Source organism: Trachypithecus francoisi, unplaced genomic scaffold (assembly GCF_009764315.1).
Source record: "Trachypithecus francoisi isolate TF-2019V2 unplaced genomic scaffold, Tfra_2.0 Lachesis_group6, whole genome shotgun sequence".
Taxonomy (NCBI): domain Eukaryota; kingdom Metazoa; phylum Chordata; class Mammalia; order Primates; family Cercopithecidae; genus Trachypithecus; species Trachypithecus francoisi.
The window spans coordinates 74,533,684-74,554,050 of NW_022681471.1; the positions used below are offsets into that span (position 1 = coordinate 74,533,684).

The window sequence follows — 20,367 nt, forward strand, 5'->3', positions numbered from 1 at the left end:
AAGTGTGTTAAGGGCTACCGAATGTTCTGGCAACACACAGACAGGAAGCCCTACTTCCCACTACACAGAATACAGGCCTCTGACTCTGCTCCCTTGTCTGGTATCACCACAGCACTAGAAATGGAATTGAGCACGTCTTTACCTCAAAGGCTTGCCTTAGGACAGAACCACATAGCCAGGAACGAAGGCTCAGAGATGTGAGAACAGAAAATGAACTCTGCTCGATTGTGGAGGCATTACGACCTGAAGGAGCACTTCACTCCGCCGAGCTCAGGCGAGGGCATCCACGTTCACCTGAGAGAAGGGGCGTGCCTACCTCCTGCCTCCCTCTCTTGGCCTGGAAAGTCTTGGTGCTTGTCTGTTTTGACCCTGTGCCACCACGTCTGCATCCCACCCCTTGCCTACTTCCCTTTCCTTTTGCTCAGGCCAAATATAAACTCCTGGACAGGAAATGCCTTGAAGGAGCCTGGCCCCACCCTGAGATCCAGAGAAAATTGTCTCTGATAGAAAGGAAATGGGCCTGAGAGAAGTGGCCTCCCTGGGAAGGGAGCAGACACAACGCCTCCCCCAGCCCCAAGGAGAGTCAGAGGGAGGGCTGTGATGTTGAGCACATAGCAAGGGGCGGAGCCTAGGGCTCTGGGGGCAAGGGTGACGATGTGCATGCTCAGGTCATGGTAGGGCCAAGGGAAGGAGAACCCCAAACGGTGGTCTTAAGCTCTGTAAGGCCTATGGGCATAGAGGTTACAAGGTACAGTGGGAGGGTTAACAGGCTAGTCACCTGAAGTCATAGCCTGTTAGTCATGGCTCTGTACCTCTTCCTTTTCTTTTTTAAAATGAGGTCTCACTCTGTCACCAGGGCTGTAGTGTAGTAGCACGATCACAGCCCACTGCAGCCTCGACCTCCCGGGCTCAAGCAATCCTCCCACCTCAGCTTCCAGAGTAGCTGGGACTACAGGCATGCACCATGACGCCCAACTAATTTTTGTATTTTTTATTTTTTGTAGAGATAGGTGTCTCCCTATATTTCCCAGGCTGGTCTCAAACTCCTTGGCTCAGGCAATCCTTCTGCCTCAGCCTTCCAAAATTGCTGGATTATAGGTGTGAGCCACCACCGCCCCTGGTCCTGGCTCTATACTTCTTACTCACAGCAATATTTATGATACAGAATGTAATTATTAATAAAATATAGCAGACACTAATAGTTATACAGTACTTATTATGTGCCCTGGGCCACGGACTTTGTACTGAGCCATTATTATGTCCCAGGCATTTCTTTAGTTTTTTTTTTTTTTTTTTTTTAATGTGTATTATGTTATTGAATCTTCACAACAAACCCGTGAGCTAAGTGCTCCAATAATATCTCTGTTTTACAGAGGAGGAAACTGAGACCCAGAGATACGGAGTAACCTGCCCAAGGTCAGCAACTAAGAAGTGGTGAGCCAAGATGCAAATCCAAGAAGTTTGGCTCTAGAGTCAGAGCTACCAAGTTAGAATCTTCCTCATTAAAGAAAAGAAATTGTCTAGGCTGTGGCCTGGCACACAGCAGACACAAAATCATTTACCAGGGTTTTTGCAGTATGAGTGGTTAGCCTGAATTTAACTTCCCATCAGCCGGGAAAACACTTGATCATTCTGTATGTCATTTGGTCCCCACAAGAACTCGTCCAAAGCAGGTAATGCCTATGGTACAAATGGGGAAACTGAGGCTACACTAGGTCAAGTAGCTTCTGTTGGACTACAGATTGGGCCAGAAGCCTACCTAAACACCCACAGCCCTCCTGCTGACCTGTTCCCTCCCTCGGCTCTCCCCTTAGAATCCACTCCCCATGAACTGTGAAATTATTCAACTAATAATACCCAAGCACCTACTTGGTGCCAAGCCCTACGCTGGGTACTAAGGTCTGAAAAGAGAAAAAAAGTTGAACTCTCCTGCAGCACTTGGCCAGAGCTGTTGCCAGGCCCATCCTTCTCAGGAGACAGAGGCTCATATGGACTGGCCTTCGTAGCACTCCCTGGAGCTTGCTTTGGAGGCAAGAAAAAGGGGCATAAGCCCCGAAGCAATGGAGCTGGCAGCTAATACAGCCTGAAGGAAGGAAGGTTGCAGCCCCCAGGACCCTGAGATGGAAGCACTTCGGGGAGGGCTAGAGCTTCCGGACAACCTCCTCCCACCCAATTCTAGCATGGGACACGCCAGCTAGTGATCATAGGAGCTAATCCAGCCAGCCTCCTGCCTGCCCCAACCACCCACGCCTTCTAAATAATGCAGCTTGGTTGTCAAGAGGGCATATTCAAATGTCTCTTCTTCCCCAATGCCACCCAGCACCCTGCTCTCCACCCCCAGTACTAGAAGGTGCCAATCAGACAGGCCTGGTGCTGATGTCAGAACCACACTGCCACCCCCACCGCCCAACTCCCTCCTGCACACCCTCCCCACCCCAATGCAGCTCTGTTTTAGAGCATAAATACCCACTCCTCCATGTCCTCCCTCCTATCCATCTGTCCACCTTGGTGATGGAGAGTGAGGGGAAGTGCACAGAGCAGACAGGCAAGGACCTAGGGACTGCCTGCCCAGAAGTGACTAATCACTGGTGGGTGTGATGAGCACTCAGGAGGGGAAGGAGACCCGAACCTCAGCTCTTGCCTCCTGGCCAGGCATCTGGAGAGAGGCATGGCCCAGTCATTAAAGATGTCAGGAGGCAGAGTCAGACCACCTGGGTCCTGATCTCAGCTCCATCACTCCCTGGATATGTGACCTTGGGCAAGTTTATCTAACCTCTACTTACCTCAGTTGCTTCACAAGTAAAATAGAGACAAAGATAGCAGTACCTACCTTACAGAATTGCCATGAATGCTAAAGAAGTTAAAATGTGTCAATAATTTAGAAGAGTCCACTATTATTATTGGTGTCACCAATTTTATTATTATTGGTGACACCAATAATAATAGTGAACTCTTCTAAATTATTGACACTGCCTTGAAACTGTTGCAGTGTCACGAATGCCACTAAAGAAGGCCAGAGGAAGGGAGCCCTGTGGGTGGGCATGGCCAAAGGGAGCTTTTCTGGGTAAGGTGGACTCTGAAATGACTGCAAAGTCCAGACCGAATGCCAGGAGGTGGCAGGTTTGAGGACTGCACAACCCCAGGTCAGTGAAAAACAGCAAAATGACAGGACTGCAGAAGGTACTACCAAGCAACAATCATGACAATAATTTTATTTATATTGTTGGATTTAATATTCAACAACCCCATGAGGTGGGTACATATCTCCATTTCAGAGCTGACAAAATGAAGGCTCAGAGAAGTTAAGTAATTTGCCCAAAGTCTCCCAGCACTGTGAACATGAGAGCTTGTGTACAGCTCAGGATGTATTTTACTTCTGCTCCACTCTGACCCCTTTTCCACATTCTCCTCTTTGTTTTTCCCATTTAGAAGGCCCTGCTGGTGTGGGCACTGCTCAGGACAGATGTTTGGGGACAAGCTCTTCCCACAAGCTCAACTGCCTCTGCCACAGCCTGACTTGACCTCAGCCTGGAGCAGAAAGGCTGGCTGCAGGTGCCTATCTCACACCTCAGACAGGCCAGCCTTTGGCCAGCCCAGATAAAGGACAGGAAATCCTAGGCCACCTCCCTTGGAGCTCACTCTCTCACAGGAACAGGGTTGCAGCCAGGGCAGGAGTTCCTCTGTGGTGGGGAAGCTGCCGAGTCAGCCCCGGCTGCCATGGCTGCTGGGTGTGGTTTGGGGAAAACAGGGAGCGCTGAGGGTCAGGAGACCTGGGCTCCAAATCCTCCCTCACTGGAGACTGTTCCTCCCTTCCCTGGGCCTCAGGTGGAGACCACCACAGATCACTCTGGGGAATCATACCATCTACTTTACAGGGCTGCTCTAAGAACACAATGGGATCATGGACGTGAAAGTGCCTTGAAAACACTGAAGAAATGGGAGGACTCACAGTCGTCATCATCAACTGCTAGGGGAAGGAATGGCTAAGTTGGTATTTCTCCCTGTCTGATTCACTCTTCTAGGCCCCACTGTGGGCATGGCTCATACTCATTTCCGGCTTCAGTACTCCCTAAAATATCCCCTTCCCTCCACCCCTCACCAACTCCAAAGATATAACCGAGTGGCAGGAAAGCAGGGTACGCTAGAAGCCCCCCACATATTACATAGTATTCACCTAATCAAGGGGAACACCTACTAACACCAGGCTTGTCCTCCACTACAGGGGCACCAATTAGAAGGCCCTACCTTCCAAGGGCTCTCCAATCATGAGAGCTGGCTGGACCTGAACAATAAACAAATCAGCATTGTCTAAGGTATTTGCACCCAAGATTCTGGGGGTTAGGAGTCTACCTGCTGGGGTAACTAGAAAAGGATTATGGAGAAGTCATCTGAACAAGTTCAGACTATAAATAAACTAAGGGGAGTGAGGGGTTTCCAGTGCCCCATTTCCTGTCTCCACATGTTAAGGGGGCCATAAACAGTAGCAGGCAGGGAGGACAGAGGACAGTGATGAGGCTGGGAAGGGGGCTGCTCCAGGTCTGAGGAGGAGCACAGATGCTTGAAGGCTGTTTGGCCTAGAGAAGACACAGGTGCACTTGGGTTCTGTCCTCAGACTCCTGAAGGTCAGAGAGAGCAGACAGGGTCCAGGTGGTCCCAGGGGGCACAGTCGGGACCCAGGGTTACAAGCCTCAGGGAGGCACAGTTAAGTTCAACATGAGAAAAAACTTTCAGACATTCCAAAGACGAAAGCAACTTGCTTGAAACATATCACATTCCCACGTATTGAACATGAGTGAGCAGGAACTGCACGAGTACCTGTCGGGAAGCCCCAAGTTTCAGGAGGAAAGTTGGACCTAGTACCCTCTAAAGGTCCTTCTCCCCTGAGCTCTGCCTGCATACCTACCTCTAGAGGGGTTGTGGGAGAGAGCATAAAGGTGACTGGAGCTGGCTAGGCCCTTGGCTGCTTCCCAAAGGGACCTGGGATCCCAGGAGCACCGTGGGCTGGTATGACCGAGAGGGAGCAGTTCATTCATTAACTTGTGCTGAATGGGTCAGAGAGTGGCTGGCCACTTGGGACAGACACAGGCTTGGGGAGGGGCCAGAGAGCAAACTGCAGAAAAGCCCATGCACAAGGAGAACCCAAGCTGTGGCAATTCAGGGCTTGGCCAGCTCAAACTGACCCAGCCGGCTGAGAACATTCGGTGTCTGGGCCCGGATGAATTTGAAGCCAGCTCACCATTGCCCAGTAGACAAGAAAAGGGTCTTGGGTGGGGAAGCATACTTGCATAGCTGAAAGGAAGGCTGACAGACCACTGAGTCTGCCTGCCACCTGCCCTACCCACTTTATAGTCGTGGAAATTGAGGCCCAGAGAAAGCAAAAATCACTCACTGAGAGAAAGCTATAAAGGGGGCAGAACTAGAAGCCATTTCCTAACTCTGTAGCAGGCCCACAGGGTGGTTCCTTCTCTTCCTACTGAAACTGCAGAAAACTGCATGTGGTCTGGAGCTTTCTAAATTGGGTCTGGGTCTGGGTATGGGTCCTGGCCCAACCCTTCCCAAGTGCCACTGTTTGTCTAGATACAGGCTCCCAGAGGAAGGCATCCTCCTCCACTTACAGAGCCCCTCAGCCTCTCAGCAGCAACCATGTGGTTGGCTGTCCCCATTCCCCCTGCAGCCTGGTGTGGAGGGACCCACAGCTGTACTGAAAACAGACATACATTCACACAGCGTAACTCCATCCCCAGCATCGGCAGACCCTTTGGGTGGGCATTTCTTGCTCTTTTAGACTCTCAAATTGAGATGAGGGGATCAACTACTCCTAGAACATCCCTACCCCTTTTTAACTCTGATGCTGGACCCCACTGCCCATCCAAATCCCCATCAATTCACTCCCCTCCCCTTCTCAATACCGTCCAAGCTGAACCCGTGTCCTTCAAATGGTGTGAATAATTGCTTCTGTTTGCCCAAGTAAAGGACGAAGGGGCAGACTTTTAACTGGCCCCAGAAGGTCCCGTGACAGAATGTTTGTCAATGTTCCCTTGGGGGAAGGTGAGGGTTCAGGACACGGTCTCTTTAAGGCCTGGGGTGGACAGGGAGTTAGTTAATGACCATCCTCTAAAGATGACTTTCCAAGGTGGTTATTATGTGGCTCAATGATTAACCAAGCAGTGGCAGGACCCCAGGCTTGTTGGAAGGAGGCTGCTCTTTTCCCAAGGACAGCCCAAGAGCAGGAACCTGCAGTCAGGGAGAACATTCCTGGGGTCTCTCTCTCTCTCTCTCCGACAGGCTGCGGTGAGGTGGGTGGGGGCAGAGGCCTGCACTGAGGGAATCTCTCCCTCAGCCCCGCATGGGGGTAGAGGGCTGGCCCGGATATGGAGGAAGTCAGCACACCCTTACTGGGGCGGAAGGGAAAAGAGAGACAGTGAGGGTTTTTATCATGAATGAGAGAGGAAGCTCCAAGCTGGGCCTTGGTGATTAGATGACAAGCTGGGAAAGACGTTCATCCTGAATACATCCTGTTTTGCTCTGAACTGGCCTCGGGGTCAGGCGCAGGGGAGAGGCCTAGGTGGAGAGCAGCCTCCCAGAATTCTCCTAGACCTGCGAACCCCAAACTCCTGGGTGCCCTGGACTGGGGAAGCAAGTGTGAGAGTGAGAATGTCATTTACTGCTAGAGAAACAAAGGCAGGAAGTCTCTGCAAGAAGCCTCCATGGGTCAGCCTCCAGATCTGGAGCCCTAGAGGCAGCTAACATCTGGACTGGGACCTTTCCTGGGCCTCTCTTCCAAGGTTCAGCTCAAATGTCACTGCCTCTATCCGTCACCTTCCCCTCAGTCAAAAGCAATCACTCCCTGGAATGGATTCCCAGGGCAGAATGGACGCCCAGGGCAAAAAAGTCCTTCTCAACAATTGGAAATATGAACACTTACCGGTTATTTGATAATATTAAGAAATTATTTTAGGTGTGATAATGGCTGTTTTTATGAATCCTTATCTTTCAGAAATACATATGGAAATATGTATACATGAACTGATAAGGCATCTGGGATTTGTTTCAAAATGACAAGGGCATGGTGTAGATAGGAGTGCGGACAGGGCAGGATTGGCCGTGGGCTAATGGCTGTTGAAACTGGGTCATGGGTACATGGGGTCTTAGTACACTAATTGTCTCTATTTTTATATATGTTTGAAATTAGTCCTAATAATTTTTTAGAAGCCATCACCAAGGTATTATTATTTAATACATAAATAATTAGTGGCATGTATTATTTATGCCACTAACCCCCAAACTAGATGGTAGATTCCCTGGAGCTGGGGGTTTTAACTCTGTGTCCTCCACAAGACCTAGCACCAAGCTGAAACCTAATGACTAATAATTTATACAGCACGTGGTAGTTTACAAAGTACTTAGCCATGGATCCCCTAGTTTAATCCAGTGAAGTGGAAAAAATGAGGAGAAACCCAGAGTCGGAGAATTTGAGGGGGGCAGCAGAGCCTGGAGTTAAAGCTCCCCATGTCCAACTCCCAGTCCCCTGTTCTTTGCTCCATGCCACCCTGGACTCCTAGGGAACTTAACATTCAGTTCTAAAATTCCTGTGTGTGGTCGATGCAAACGGGAACAGCAACTGTTTAGCATGCAAGTTACCAACCTGCAGGACTGGGGAAAAAGAAACTCCACCCACAAACACAGCACTTCAGACTTGTGACAAGGGCCCAGGCTGTGGCCTCCAGTCCACTGATTCCTATCTACCAGGACCTTCCCGAATGCATGCCCATGCACAAGTGTGCACACACAAAACCAAGACCCCTTAATAAACACTTGACACCAGCAACTGTGTGCCCAGCCCGGTGCTCAACTACCCTGTTGTGGGGTGGGGAACAACGTAAAACTCACCTAGATCTCCGAGAGCTCATACTTCCCACCCTAAAGTCCTTGCATCTTTGAAATCTGCTGTCCCTATTTTATCTGCTGAACAGCTTTCCTAAGGCTCATGACCATGACGCCTGATCCTACCCAAACTGGGAGCCTAAGGGAAAAGGTCCTTCTCTTCTTTTCATGGTAGAGGCAACTCTTTCTTCTAGCCAGAAAAGAGGTGAGGGCACAGCCTGCATGTGATAAACCTGCTATCTGTTGAACCTGAACTTTCCATGGCTCAAATAAGGAACTCCAGGAGTCTCCTAGCAGCAAAGCAGCTGCAGCTGTGACAGCTTCCCAATTGGAGACTCCATCCCCTTCTCCCTTTGGGACCTTCTTGCCTTTGTGTCCCTGTTGCTATCCTCTAAACCTGGACACAGGGGTCTTCTGCTCCCTCTCCAATCTGTAGTCCCAATAATGGAATTTTAAAACTTCAGGAGGACAGAGAGGGACAACATTCGAGCCTTCTTGGTGTCACTTTCTTTGCTTCTCTGCTGGAACTCAGGAGGTATTGTGTTTGAATAAGGAAGGCTCTGCCATCCTCCCCACATGACTCACTGCAAACCCTGTCTCAAGCAAGCACATAGGGCACTCAGCCCCTTTGGTTTGCACACCTTCAGTTCAGCCCTTCTTCTTGCTCTAAACACCTCCAGATATCATCTCTAGGCAGCCTCTGCTGTCCAGGTGGGGGAGGGGAGCTGTAGATGCACAGAGAGGTTTAGCATACTTCAAAAGCAGGAGAGGCAGTGTCCAGTGTGGTGTTTCCTAGCACTAAATATAGAGGTCTAGGGAGCAGAAATCCAAAATCCAAAGTCTAGCACATTAACAAAAAGTCACGTCCCTAAAATGAAAACCAGCCCAGAATGTCCAGCTAGATGGCAGCTGTACCTTTAGAGTGAAAGAGTTTCACTACCGACCCCTATACCCTTATAGCGAAACACCACCCTTCCCATCACACTATCCCGCTGTGAAAGCCACCCAGAAATCACCTGCAGCCTTCTTCTCCATGCCTTTGGGCTGCCCACCTTCCCATCCCATCCTCAGACAAGATTTGTCCCCCTTTCATTCCAGGAGGATGAAAATGAGAGGAAAACTCAGAGGGCAATAATACAGGTGTGCGGGAGGGGAGGGGGGAAGGGAGGCGGCAAACCCCTGAGTGGGGAGGGAGCAGGTCGCACGGGAGGAGTCAGGGTTTGAAAATAGCCCTGGGTGTGATTCATTAACTCCTCCTCCCCGCTTAGGCTCTGACTGGGAGAAAAGCCAGGGCCCTGGGACTTGGGGGTAAGCATAGGCTCCAAGCCAGCCCAGTCTCTGAGGACCCCAACCTCTGTGGCCCCAGGCTCTGGAACAAAACTCCCACCTCTCCCTACCTTGGTCTGGCTGCTGTCGCCCACCCCTCCACGCACGATCTAGTTTCCCAGCTGGCTTAGCTGCATATTCACCACAAAGCTCTTCCTGTGCATAGCTGCTGCCACCCCGAGCGTCTCAGAGACAACTTTTTACCTGCCAATTAGGAGCCTGACCCCAGGTACCAAGTAACTAAATGTCAGGGTGAAAGAGACCGGACCCTTTAGATACTGAAATCAAGCTGCCACCCGAGGCGTGGCTTAAAACATTATGGCCCACACAGTAGTATGACTCGCCTAAGGTCACATGGACTGGCTGAACCCCAGTTTTCTGAGTCGTAATTCAGCGAGCAACTTTCACAAGTGTCAGGAGGAACGGGAACCCCACACTACCTAATTTGGAAATCCCAAAACTCCCACTGAAAAGCCTTTCCTCTAATCCAAACCCATTTTGGACTTTATGGGAAAATGAGACCTATGAAGATGAGACGTGTCCAAACGTTTTCGCTTGGTCCCCGCAGCTACCTTAATACCAAGAAGTTCTGGGCGTTTCTCAGAAGGGAAAGCAATGAGGCAGTGGCCGACGGGAAAACCCATACAGCCGGAAGGGGGCTTCCTGGAAATGCCCCGGAAAGCAGAGAAAGGAGAGGGCAGGCGAACCGGCGCGACCCGGCCACAGGGCCTGAAGTCCTGCCGCCCCCGCCCAGCTGCAACCCTCCTCCAAAGCCCCAGAGCGACTGCTGCGAGACCCACGGGTCCGGCGGTAACAGGCGGACAGCTGCCTTCCACCGCCCCACTCGCGAGGCTTCCCTGGAAGACGCTCGGCTGGCGCGCTCGGGGGTCCCCCAATTTCGGCGACTCTGATCCCCGGATCCCAGGGGCGGAGGTGGCTCAGCTCGCTTCCTCCCTGTCTCCTGCGTACGCCGCCCGGCGGAACCGCTAGGAGAGGGGCCGAGCCGGAGCGCGCCAGAAAGGCAAGGCGGGGAGAGGGAGCCCAGGCGCCCCAGTTTGTCCAGATCTCCCTCTGCCGTCGCCCCTACTCCTACCTGGAGGCCGCGTTCACCCCTTTGGGTTCGGGAGCTGACACAGAGCAAACCGGCAGGAGGCGAGCCCAGGAGGGAATGCTCCGTCCGGGGCACACGCGGGGCCTGGGGTCGGGCAGGGGTAACAGTGCCAGCCAGAAGAGCAGCTGCCGCGGCTGCTTAAGCCTTGTCAACCCGAGTCCACTCACCGCAGGTGGGGAGGGAGCGTGGGCAAGCAGGGCTGTAGGGACGCCCCGCCCACCTCCCCTCGGCCAATGGGGACGCAGTCTGGCCCACCGGACTCGCCAGAAAGTCGCCCAAATCTGGGTGGGCGGGTCACTGCCTACTGGTCCTCCAATGCCCTCGCCGCTGCCTTTCCCTGGGGTCACACCGCTGCCAGGGAGGAGGTGCAAGCCCAACGACTGAGGCCCAAGGAGAGACTTGGCCAGGCACACAGGCTAATATTTATGGACTTATGAATGAGTCTGGCACTGTTTGGGGGATTTAAACACATATGCCATGTGCCTGGGAGAGCTCAGTGACTTGCTCGATAGTTTATGGGATGTCCAGAAGACATAACTTCGGTGACATCTCCAATTGGTAGGGGAAACCCCGATGATTAGGAATTTGAGCAGGAAGCTGCCATTCCTACCTTGCTCAGGCCCCAGTGGCTCTGCAACTTCTCCTACCCCAAGTCCAAACTCTACCTCTGCAGAGAAATGCATGGAAAACTTGGGGCATGAACATTAATCGTGGCAGGGGAGGGCTTCCAGGAGTTCTGATAGTAAGCACCACCAGAAAGCCCATTGAAATTCAGTAAGAAACAAGAGCCTTTGGCTTTGATTTCTCTCTGGCCTTTCATCGAAAGGGTCCAACACAAGTTCACAACCTTGATTTCATTGTTGAATTGAGGATTCCTATTAGTCAGGACTGAGAGTATCCAGGACCTCATGCAGTTCAACTGCTATCCCTCACATTTACAAAGACAGAAACTGAGCAGAGATGACTCACTTAAAGCTACCCAGCCTGGAACTCCTGAGGTCAAGAAAATCTCCTGCCTAAACTTCCTGAGTAGCTAGGATAACAGGTGTGTGCCACCATGCTCAGTTAATTTTTAATTTTTTTTTGTAGAGCTGAAGTCTTGCTATGTTGCCCAGGCTGGTCTCACACTCCTGGTCTCAAATGATTTACCCAGAAAATCCATGGCAGGGTCAATACCTGTACACTGGTTATTTTCTCCATATCATTCCTAGAAGGCAGGAACTGCGTCCATCTAACTTGCTTGTTAGAGTATCCAACACAGATGAGAGCAAAAATATCTGTCTCTGAGGGCAGCAACTTTATTAAGGTCACCCAGGCAAAGACAGAGCCAGGCCTAACCCAGCCCCAAGTGCCCCTCTGCTGTCTAGCCTTCAGTTCACTAGGCCAAACTGAAATTCTCCCACATTCCTTCCCTGCTGGCCCTGATGAGAGTCAGAGGAGCAATGATAAAGTGACACTACCACCACTGTGAGTATCCCATGTATCCCTCTTTCCTCTTGATGGCAGGACTGCCGCTTGTATCCTTTAGCAATTTGTTCAAGGTGAACCAAGTCCCTGTGGATCTGTGGATGAGGCCTGTACACCAGAAGTTAGTCCCAGAAACGAAATCCTTCTGGTGGGTGGGAAGGGATATGACCTCCTTCCTGAGGCTAGGCTTTAACAATTACAAGCATCCTTAAGGCTCTGAGTTGAAGCCAAAGGCATCTTGCCTGTGCACAGTGCTAAAAAGCACAAAAAGTGGGGTCCTGCAATGATTTTATCATTTTCCTAAGGGCAAGAAACCCTGTCAAAGTCAATTCCATCCACTCCAAGGCACCAAGCACAGTGCTTACAGTACTTTCCTCACTATTATTTGCTAACGAATGAACAAATGTTGAAAGATATTCAGAGCACAACCAAAAATAAATGACAATCATATGACTAATGAGCAAAGTCAACTTATCTTTTAGTAGATACATTTAACTGAATCAGATATCATGGGTTCTGAGACACCAGCTGTTTTTTTTTTAAGCCATCAAACCAGGAAACAAAAAAGGAGGGGGTATAGTACAAAAACTACCAAAAATCGGGGCACTGCTATAAATACTTAGAAGGAGAATTTTGCAGTGCCTGGCGTAGAGTAGATGCTCAATAAAAATGCTTGTCGAATGACAGTGAACACAACTGTCAGGGAAAGCTACAATCATAATATTTGCCACACACATTGTGACATTTTGAAATGGCCCAAGCGATATCAGGGCTATTTCTTTTGGTCTTTTTGATCTCCCTCTTTTATTCTGGCCAGGAGTGCTCAGCCTGTTCAGCAGAGCAAAGATAGCTCATCCCCTTCAATACCCCTACCAACCCCTGCTCCCTGTCCCTGAGTCTTGCAAGGATTAATCGTGCCTGGAATGGATGAGAAAAATAGTACCTTTTCACGGGCCCATTTCTAGGTTGCACCCTGAGTGACTGTGGAGGTAACTGGAAGCTTTAGGTTCTTGACTTCCCCTTTTCCTCAAGCCCTCACTCTTGCCTGTGTGTCCTACAGTACCATTACTGCTGCTACCTTGGATGCCAGCTCAGTCATCAGGCAGGGGAATGTAGAGTGCTTGAAGCAGGTCAAGGGCTGGCAAAAAAAAGTCTCTGTGTGTGTGTGTTTGTGCGTGTGCGTGTGCGTGTGTGTGTGTGTTTCTATGCCTGAGGCATGGGGCTTTCTCATTCTACCACCACCACAGACTACGTAAGTCCCACAAGAGGGAGTATAATGGACTCTGGAGCCAGATGGCCTGGGTACAAATGGCCTCTGCTACATACTAGCTGTGTGACTCTGCCTCAGTTTCTCCTCTGGAAAGTGTAGATGATCATCACAACATTGACCTTAAATCGCTGCAGAGCAGATCCACTAGGCTAAATAAACACTTAGAATGATGGCTGGCACGTAGTAAGTGCTTACAAGCGTCAGATATGGTGAGAAGCACTGAGCAATAGTAGAATGAACCCTGGATTAAGAAGTAGTAGAGCTAAATGCTGGTCCCAGTTCTACCACTTTCTTGTTATGCCACCCAAGACGAGTCATTGTGCTACTCTAGCCATCAGTTTTTTCACCTATAAAAAACAAGACTAGAGTATAATACCCACAGGGTAGAGTGGAGACAGTAAATGTGAAAGTATACTGTAAAGGACTGTGGCAGGTGGCAGGATGGCACTGAAGGTGCTATAGAGCTAACCTTTGGGGGACCTATCAGCCCTTTTATCCTAGGCTGTGGCAAAGAGCAGTTCCATATACCATTCCCCTGAGCCTCACTCTGAGACGCTTGGGTCCCAATAAGGGCCTACCTAAGGACTCCCAGCAGTCCCCACCTCCTCCCCGCCTGGGAATGGGAGTTGCTCGAGCTGTTGCCGGCAGACCCATGCCCCCACTCTGGAATGGCTAGGTTAATATCCAGAAGGAACCACATAGACTCTTCTACTACTCTTTTCCATAGGAGCTAAAGAACGGCAGCCAATCACTTCAGGGAATTCAGCTGGGAAGTTTTTAGAACAGGGGTAGGAGCAGTGAGGGGAAAATGAATTACACTCAGACCAGCCCCACCCAGCACATCAGCACGGGTGGCTCACACACAGGCTCTCACACTTGTACACGCATTCCTGCATGCCTCACCGAAGCCTGCTCCCTGGTGGCTTGGGGCCCCCGGCCAGCCTCATGAAAGGGGGCTATTGATCAAGTCGCACAACATAGGATACTCATGGTTCATTAAAACAAACAAACAAATAAAACAAAACAAAAAAACCTTCCTGAGGAGCTGTAGCCATAGGAGGGAGATTTGCACTAAGAAGACAGCCCAAGCAGGGGCAGATGTGGACAGAGGGCATACAGTGGTGGGGAGGGGTTTGAAAAGATGAGGGCCACACAGACACCTCACTGTCTATACATTGTCGAGTGTGGATGGGGGACAGAAAGCTACATCCTGGAAGGAGCACCCCTTCTCAGCCCACAGCCTAGGGGACTCTCACGGTTGCCTCCACCCTCACCCCGGAGCACCCTGGAAGGAGGAGCTCTGTGCTGAGCTCAGAGCCCTGGGCTGGCAGTGAGGGACTCTGGAGCACAGGCCAAGCCAGGCCCAGACCAGGTGAGATTCAAAGGTCACTTAACATCTCTGCCCTCGCCCTCCCTAAGCTCAGACACAGCTGTGTGGGGCAGCTCATGACTGCCTCCAGGCACTTAGACTGGGCAGGTGGAGCTGGATAAACCAGGCCTGGCTCTCTCCCAGACACGCGGGGGCCTGTCATCTCCCCTCAGCCATCACCAGGCAATTGGCTGCCAGTCTGATGGAAGGCTGGGCGCCAGCATCCACTCGGTAGAGCCCCTGGGCCATAACAGTGCCACAGGTCCCATTTCACACCCAGGATGGGCCTCCGGACTGACCTTACTGGCCTGTCTCCAGGGGGCCAGAGGTTTTCTGCTACAGGCAGATGGAGCACCCCATACACCTCGGGGAAGTCTGCCTGCCCAGCCCTAACAATAGGTGGGGTCACCCTGGACAGAGCACTTGGTGACCGTGGTGGCACAGACACTCAGAGCAGGATGTCCACCCCAGTGCCCCACCGCATTCTTGCCTCCAGAGGAAGACCACAACGTGCAGAGGGGAGATGAGCAAAGGCAAGACCGCCTCTGACACAGCCCCGCACCCCACACACAGCAGGCGAGGACAGAAGCACTCCTCTCCGCCCAGCTTAGTCTCAGTCCTCAGCCCTGGAGCTTGCTCCTCCCTGGCTAGGCCCACTTTCCTCATCTGGAAAAAAACGGGGTGGGCCCTGATTCTAGGATCCTTTCCTTCCAGAATGCTCTGCTTCTGTGAGCTCCTCTGTGTGTTCCCATGGAGGTGGGGTATCTGCAAGTCCAGCATGCACAGGGCTTCTGCAGAGCACAGGGGTGGGGGTGGCATGATGGTCCTCTGAGGATGGGGGGTACCTGGGGCCGGGGAAAGAAAGTGAGAAAAAGGAAGGGTGGGGAACCTGAGGGGAAAGGCAGGGAAAGGGAGGGCTGAGGCTAAGCCATCCCACTCCTGGAGCCCTGGTCTCTGACCCCAGCATTGCTCCCAGCTCACTCTGGGGCTATGGGTACCCAGAGTCCTTGAACAGCCCTCAGGATCCTGCCTCCTTGCCTGGGATCCTTTCAAGTGTCCCTCCAGGGCTGCAGCTCCCAAGGAAAATACCTGGGAAGGGGAGGAGGATCGGGGAAGCAGAAAGAGAGACTCTTCCTTCCCACTCACAGGCTCCATCGTCAGCCCCCGCCACAGCCTGACCCCACACTGCCACCAGACCTGGCGCCCTAGAAGCTGGAGGGCTGCTTGTGGAGAGGTGTGTGGCTTTTATACACCCTGCCCCAGCCTGGCCTGGTCCAGCCCTGTGAAGAGGGGTCTCTAGGGCTTGACAATGTCAATTCAGGCTGGCTTAGCCTGCCCCTGGCAAACCACACCCCCGTCTCCTGACAGTGAAGGGCAGCCCTCAGAGGCCCGAGGATGACATCGGAGAGGGCATGGGATGTGTTTGGATGGTTGAGGGCCACTCAGCAAAGGGCTCTGGGCTCAGCTTGGCCTTGGAGCCCATCCACCCTCTCAAAAGGCCTTTCCTCAAGCACGACTGGCCCCCCCTTCCCCTCCATACACACACACACTTACTAAGCAGGAGTTCTGATTTGCCCTCAGCCAGGGATGGAACTTCCCCACACACATGCATCAGCCATTCCCGTAACATGGTTACCCAGACCTTGTCTGTGCTAGGCGCTGGGCAAGGGACAGGGTCAGAGAGTGGGGCGGGGAGGCCCACAGCCTGGGTCCCTGCCTTCCTGGAGCTCCCATGTCAGTGGGGGAGGCAATGGCAGCCCCTAACAGAGAACACCCATCCCAGGCAGGTGGGTAGCCAGGTCAGTTCCCAGAGGACAGGGAGGGAGGGGTAGCCAGGCTCCCAGGGTGGATGGGACCTGATGACTCTATATCAACAGACCCCCAAGGAAACGGTCCTAGGCCCCAACACCCAAGGCTCCTGGGTCAGGGCCAGGCAGCTGTCACTCTGGCTTCTACTTTGTTTCTACCACGGATGAGCTGTGTGACCTGGCGGAGAGTCTTGCCCTCTCTGGCTCTCTGTGTCCCCATAAGTACAATCAGAGAGTCTGTTCTCAGAATCTCCAAGGGTCCTGTGTTTCAGCATGCTCAATTCCATGTTAAATCTATGGTGAGAAACCCAACCTAGTTTGCTATTTCCTCCCTGCCCTTTGAGTGGAATCAAGAGCAAATTAGAGCTGTGTGCAATAATCCCAGCTACTTTGGAGACTGAGGAGAGAGGGATGCTTGAGTTCAGATATTCGAATCTCAAGAGAGAGACAGTGAGTATGAGAATTACTCAGAAGTAGTGGGCAGAGCCTGGAAATATAAGTACCCCAAAACTTTTTTTTTCAATTTTTAAAAAGACAAATTGCCGGAGACTTTGGGAGATCCCTCAGAGTCCCATTCCTTGGGATGGAGCTCTCAGGCAATGCGAATTGGTTATAAAGGTGCTGCCAGGGTTCTGGGCTGTGTCCTGCACCTGGGGTACAGAGTAGGAACGTAAGGGGCCCTTGGAGTGATAGGGGCATGTAGGGAGGTACTGTGTAGGTGATAACACTTAAGGATCTGGAGACCAAAAATAAATAAATAAATAAGAGATGAAAGGACAGACGGACAACTCAATGACAAGGAAAAAATATAGGCTGAGGGTTAGACATATAGTGGGACAGGAAGACAGGAGGGGGAACAGGCAGATACCAAAGGCAGAGACGAAGAAGGTGCGGGAGGAATGGATGTAAAGGGACATACTGTTTACTAAACGCCTACCATGTGTTAGTAACCAAGTGGTGTTCTTTTTGAGCAGAGGATGTAGACTGAGGCGGGTGAGGACGAAGCCGGATAGACTACTGGGATAAGAGGATGCGGCACCCATAGGGCGGGGCAAGAGCTGCCTAACAATTAGAAGAAAGAAGGCGTGCGGGGTGGAAAGCCTCAAAAGGGGGCACTGCCGGCCAGGGGTGAGGTTTTAGACAAACGGACATAGGACTCAACGATGAAAACCGGGCTGGAACCAAACAAGAAGGCAGAGGGGAGCAGGGAGCTTCGAAGAGCCGGGGCGGGAAGCTCTCCGCGAAGCGCAGCGCAGCCCTGACCTCCCCGCCCGGGGCTGCCTGGCTCTCAGTTCACCTGGATTCCAGCGCGGCGCGTCCCACTGGGTGCCCTTCACACCCCACTGAGTCCACGTCCGTGGCTTCGGGAGCCGCAACGCCGGACCCCAACCCCGCGCCTGGGCCATGTGTCCGCGGGCGCCGCGCGGTGCCAGGCGACTCAGCAGCCCAAGAGCGAGCTGACGAACCGGAGTGCTGGCGCCTGGGGTAGTTTTGCGCCAAGACTGAGCGAACCCTCGGGGAGACCGGGGAGGGAGGGGCTGAGCGGATGATGGCTGTGTTTCCCCGCCCCCTCAGTCGCGACTAGAAAGTTCCACACCCCCACCTTGAGCAGGAACTCCCCCTTTTCTAGCCTCCAGTCATCTACTCAGCGGTTCCGCCTCTCCATCACCATTGGACGCCTTCTTCCAGGTTGGAGTCACCTTCTTTCCAGCCTTTTCCAACTTGGCCACCATTCGAGAGTTGTCTGTCCACTGATTACTCCTTTCTGTTCTCATACCTCAGTGCAAGATAGTGCGGGTGTCTTCTTAGTTATGGGGTCAGCCCCTCCACCTCCTGTCTGCCCCCAAATCTCACCAACCATGTGACGTGGAGGAAGGCCTTGTGCAACAGCCAGATGGAGAAGGAAACAATGGCTCTGGCCATCTTGGCAGACTGACTCACTCCTCGGCGTCCCTTACCGCCCCCTGCTTTTCACCTCCCCGCAACCCCGTTTTCTGACTGGCTGGCCTGAGCAACTGACCAACTGGATTCCACCAAGGACACTTTGAAATCTTTCTAGTACCAAGAATATCCTGAAGTGGAAACAGTCCTTAGACTCCCTTATGTTACAGATGGAAAACTGAGGCCCAAGAATGCAAATGACTTGGCCTTCATCTAGGCTGGGGCAGTTATCTCTATGTTGCAGGACTGTTGTAAGGATCTGAAGGATTGATTATGGTGCCTGGCACGGAGTATAGACTCCATCAAGAAAGATTAGCTTTTATTCTCAAAGAGTTTAGCCCCCGGGCATGTACCACAAAAAAAGCCTGGACCAGGACTCTAAGGTACATAACCTTTTCTCTGATACATAATCCCACCACAGCAAGCAAACTTGCATTACCTGACTGGGGATGGTGAGGGGGTCCTGTCTAAATTTGTTTACAATGGAGATAAGGCCAAAAGTTACCAACAGCTCTCAGACCAGGTCATTTCCATTCTACTTCTGTTGGTGGCCAGTAAAGGGACCAAGATTCTAGTAGGGCCTCTGCACTAACTGTGGCATAACCTGGGTGATTTCTCCTCTCTGAGTCTCAGTTTCCTCATCTGTAAAATGAGAGTAATATTCCTATGACACCATGGGAATGATGAATGTGCATTGTGAACGATAAAGGGGTACATGGGTGAAGGTCACAGCCCCTCCCCTCTACTGTCTCCATACCTTGTTCCTGGAATCTAGAGCTAAGCTACTCCATTTGTGAGGGATAAGCTAGAAAAAGGAAGTGCAGTTTCCAGTTGATTTGTGCTTATTTGCATGATATTTGCACCCACTTTTCATGAACTCAGTGTCAGAGCTGGAAGGAAATTAGTGGTTAACATGTTGATCTTCACGTCATGCATCCCTTTCCCCAGGGCAATGGTGGCATATAGTAGTAGGTGTTCACAAAATATTTACTGTCTGAATGATTGCATTCTTCATGTGGGAAGCAGACTTGTCCAAGGTCGCACAGTGAGTTGTTTCAGAACCAAGGCAGATCTGACTCTGCTCCTCCTTCCACTAGGTCATTTCTACTTCACGGAATTATTTTTTTTTTCCTTCAAATGACCATAAATAATGGGAAGCCCATTTCTCTCTCCAGCACCCTCTGGCCTATCAGCAGTCCCCATTCTGGACTAGCCCAGGCAGGACAAACAGTCACTGGGATGCCCCTCTCTGGGTCCAACTTTCTGCTGCCACTCTGTTGACTCCTGAGTTTGGAGCAGAGCCTGCACTGCGCCTGCCACAGGGGCAGCCCCCCTCCCCGCACCCCGCTCCGCCCACGAAAAAGGAGGCCTCAGTCAGCTTCCTCCAAGCAGAGGAGTTTCCCTTTTGCTCTCCGGTTGGGCGGGAGTGTGGGACACAGCCCCAGGCAGCGGCAGCGGCAGCCTAGAAGGAAGGGCGGCAGCAGTCACTTCCACCCTGCTAAGGCATCTCCCGCCTGTCTAGTTCCGCGCCTATTTCCTGAGTTCTGCTGCTTCAGCTCCAGCCACAGCTCCGAAGATTCACTTGAATCACAGAGCCCTGGAGCTGGGAAGGAACTTCGAGGTATTCATTCCACCTCCTCCCCACTCCAGGCAGGAGTGCCTGCTGTTAGCAAAGAGGAGGAGAGGGGGCACCTTACTAACCTTCACAGCTTCAAGTTTCTCCTCCAGATAATGGACATAATATGACACAGAGCTGACAATGGTGCTGTGAGAGGGGATGCAAGAATGGATCTAATAAAAGCTGATGTGGATTGAGCACAAGCTATACCAGACATTGTTCTAAGTGCTTATTTAATTCTTACCACAATGCTCTGAAGTATCACCATCATCATCATCACCCCAGTTTACAGATGGAGAACTCAGGAGCAGCTAAGGTAATCCAAATTGCTCATAAGTGGCAGTGGCAGGATTGGGACCTTGAGCCTCCATCTTCACCCATATATAATGGTAATCATCATCATCCTTACCCCCAGAGAATGATTGACCCTCTTGAGAGTTACTTGAATTCACAAGTGTTTGTGTTACTGTAACTTTTGTATTCAAGTACCCCTAAGGGCTGTGAGGGAAGAATGTGATGAAACCTTAGGGGGCTGATGATGTAAACCTGAGTGTTGGCTCCAAGTGGGATGTC

General features: G+C 51.6%; 1 protein-coding gene across 1 annotated transcript in view; it reads right to left on the minus strand.

Annotated features, from left to right (window-relative positions):
- Positions 1-17,725, minus strand: part of STARD8 (StAR related lipid transfer domain containing 8) — a 38,007-nt gene extending 20,282 nt beyond the window's left edge. The window contains 1 exon segment of the mRNA XM_033201253.1: positions 17,533-17,725. Coding sequence (XP_033057144.1) covers positions 17,533-17,641 — 109 coding nt within the window. The 5' untranslated portion in view covers positions 17,642-17,725.
- Between the last annotated feature and the right edge of the window lie 2,642 nt (positions 17,726-20,367).